At 39.2% G+C, this 1394-nt stretch overlaps 1 protein-coding gene across 1 annotated transcript in view; it reads left to right on the forward strand.

The window, feature by feature from the left end:
• LOC119581721 (neurogenic locus notch homolog protein 1-like) overlaps positions 1 to 1394 on the forward strand; it is a gene marked incomplete in the record, with an annotated part of 24689 nt that overhangs the window by 17585 nt on the left and 5710 nt on the right. The window contains 2 exon segments of the mRNA XM_037929846.1: positions 208 to 480; positions 1273 to 1394. Of these exon segments, the coding sequence (XP_037785774.1) occupies positions 208 to 480; positions 1273 to 1394 (395 nt within the window).

Raw genomic sequence — 1394 nt, forward strand, 5'->3', positions numbered from 1 at the left:
TACAAATTCCAATTAAGTAAATACTTCAATAAGAAAAAAAATCAGGAAAGGAAAAAATCCCGAGATAAAAAAAAATTAAAGAACAGTAAAAAAAATATTTTGATTATTAAATTGAGATCAATGAACAATATATTAATCTGATCCAACAAGAAAAACTACATTAATCTCCCATTAATCCCACAAACTCCCATTAATCCCAATCTCCAGGAGCTACGACGCCACCGTCCACTGCCTCAAGGGTTACAAACTGAAATCCGGCGGTGGCACTCACGCTAAACTCGAGTGCCACGGAGGAAAATGGACGCACGCTGTCTTGGAAGAGGGCTGTGTGCCCCATTGCTCCTTCCAGTGCCAGAACGGGGGCGTCTGCAAGGCACCGGAGTTCTGCGAGTGCGAGGATGGGTACTATGGAGCGGAGTGCCAGTTGGTGGCGTGCGAGGGTGTGCCAACCGCCCTGGAGAACAGCGATGTGTGCCACGAGTAAGTTAGAAGGGGAAGGGGTAGGGGATAGAGTACAAGTGGATTAAAAGTCGAATAAAAACTACACGTGTAAAAGCAGAGCTAGATTTAACACTTTATAAAAATTAAACTGAAGAAAAACTGTAAGTACAGGGGAGGGGGGGACGAGGTGGGGGGTTAGGGTAGTAGATAGGGTGAAGGGGGAAAATGTGGCGGGAAATACGAAAAGGAAAAGGGAAATTGTATAAGGAGGAAGAGTATTAGATTTAGATTTAGAGAATATAAAAAAGTATTAATAAAAACTGGACAGAGAATTAATAAGAGCGGATTACCGTAAGATGATACCGGTAGATTCTAGAAATGAGATTTTACAAAGTATTAGTGTAATGCAGTCTACGGTGATAACGATTATATGGATAAAGAAAGATTATGTTAGAAAAGACTACTGCGTCAACTTGGTAACATGGAACAAATAATGAGAATTATAACACATAACAGATAATGGCCATGGAAACCGATGTATAATAAAAAGGGATATTAAGAATAGATATGAAATAGATAGGGGATGAAAGAAAACAAGAAATTATAGTTTAAAAAGTATTTATGAAGAAACAGACAATAGATATAGAAACAGAAATTATATTATGCAACAAATGACAATACTGATACTGAGTAAAGGTAATCAATGAATGATAATGTACGAAAAATTATACTATTCACGAAATTTACGATAATGACACACAACGAATGCTAATACGCCAGATAGAAGATAATATCTATCACATCTACCTATTCTCAACTTCGCCCCAACAGAAAGGAAGGAAAAATACTCAAATGTGCTTCCGGTTACGTCATCCAAGGAGGCCAGAATAAAGTGGCTCTCGTCTGCGCAAACAAGACCTGGTCTCTGCCTGACGCTGTCCGTGGCGGGTCTG

Source organism: Penaeus monodon, chromosome 15 (genome assembly GCF_015228065.2).
Source record: "Penaeus monodon isolate SGIC_2016 chromosome 15, NSTDA_Pmon_1, whole genome shotgun sequence".
NCBI classification, from domain to species: Eukaryota; Metazoa; Arthropoda; class Malacostraca; order Decapoda; family Penaeidae; genus Penaeus; species Penaeus monodon.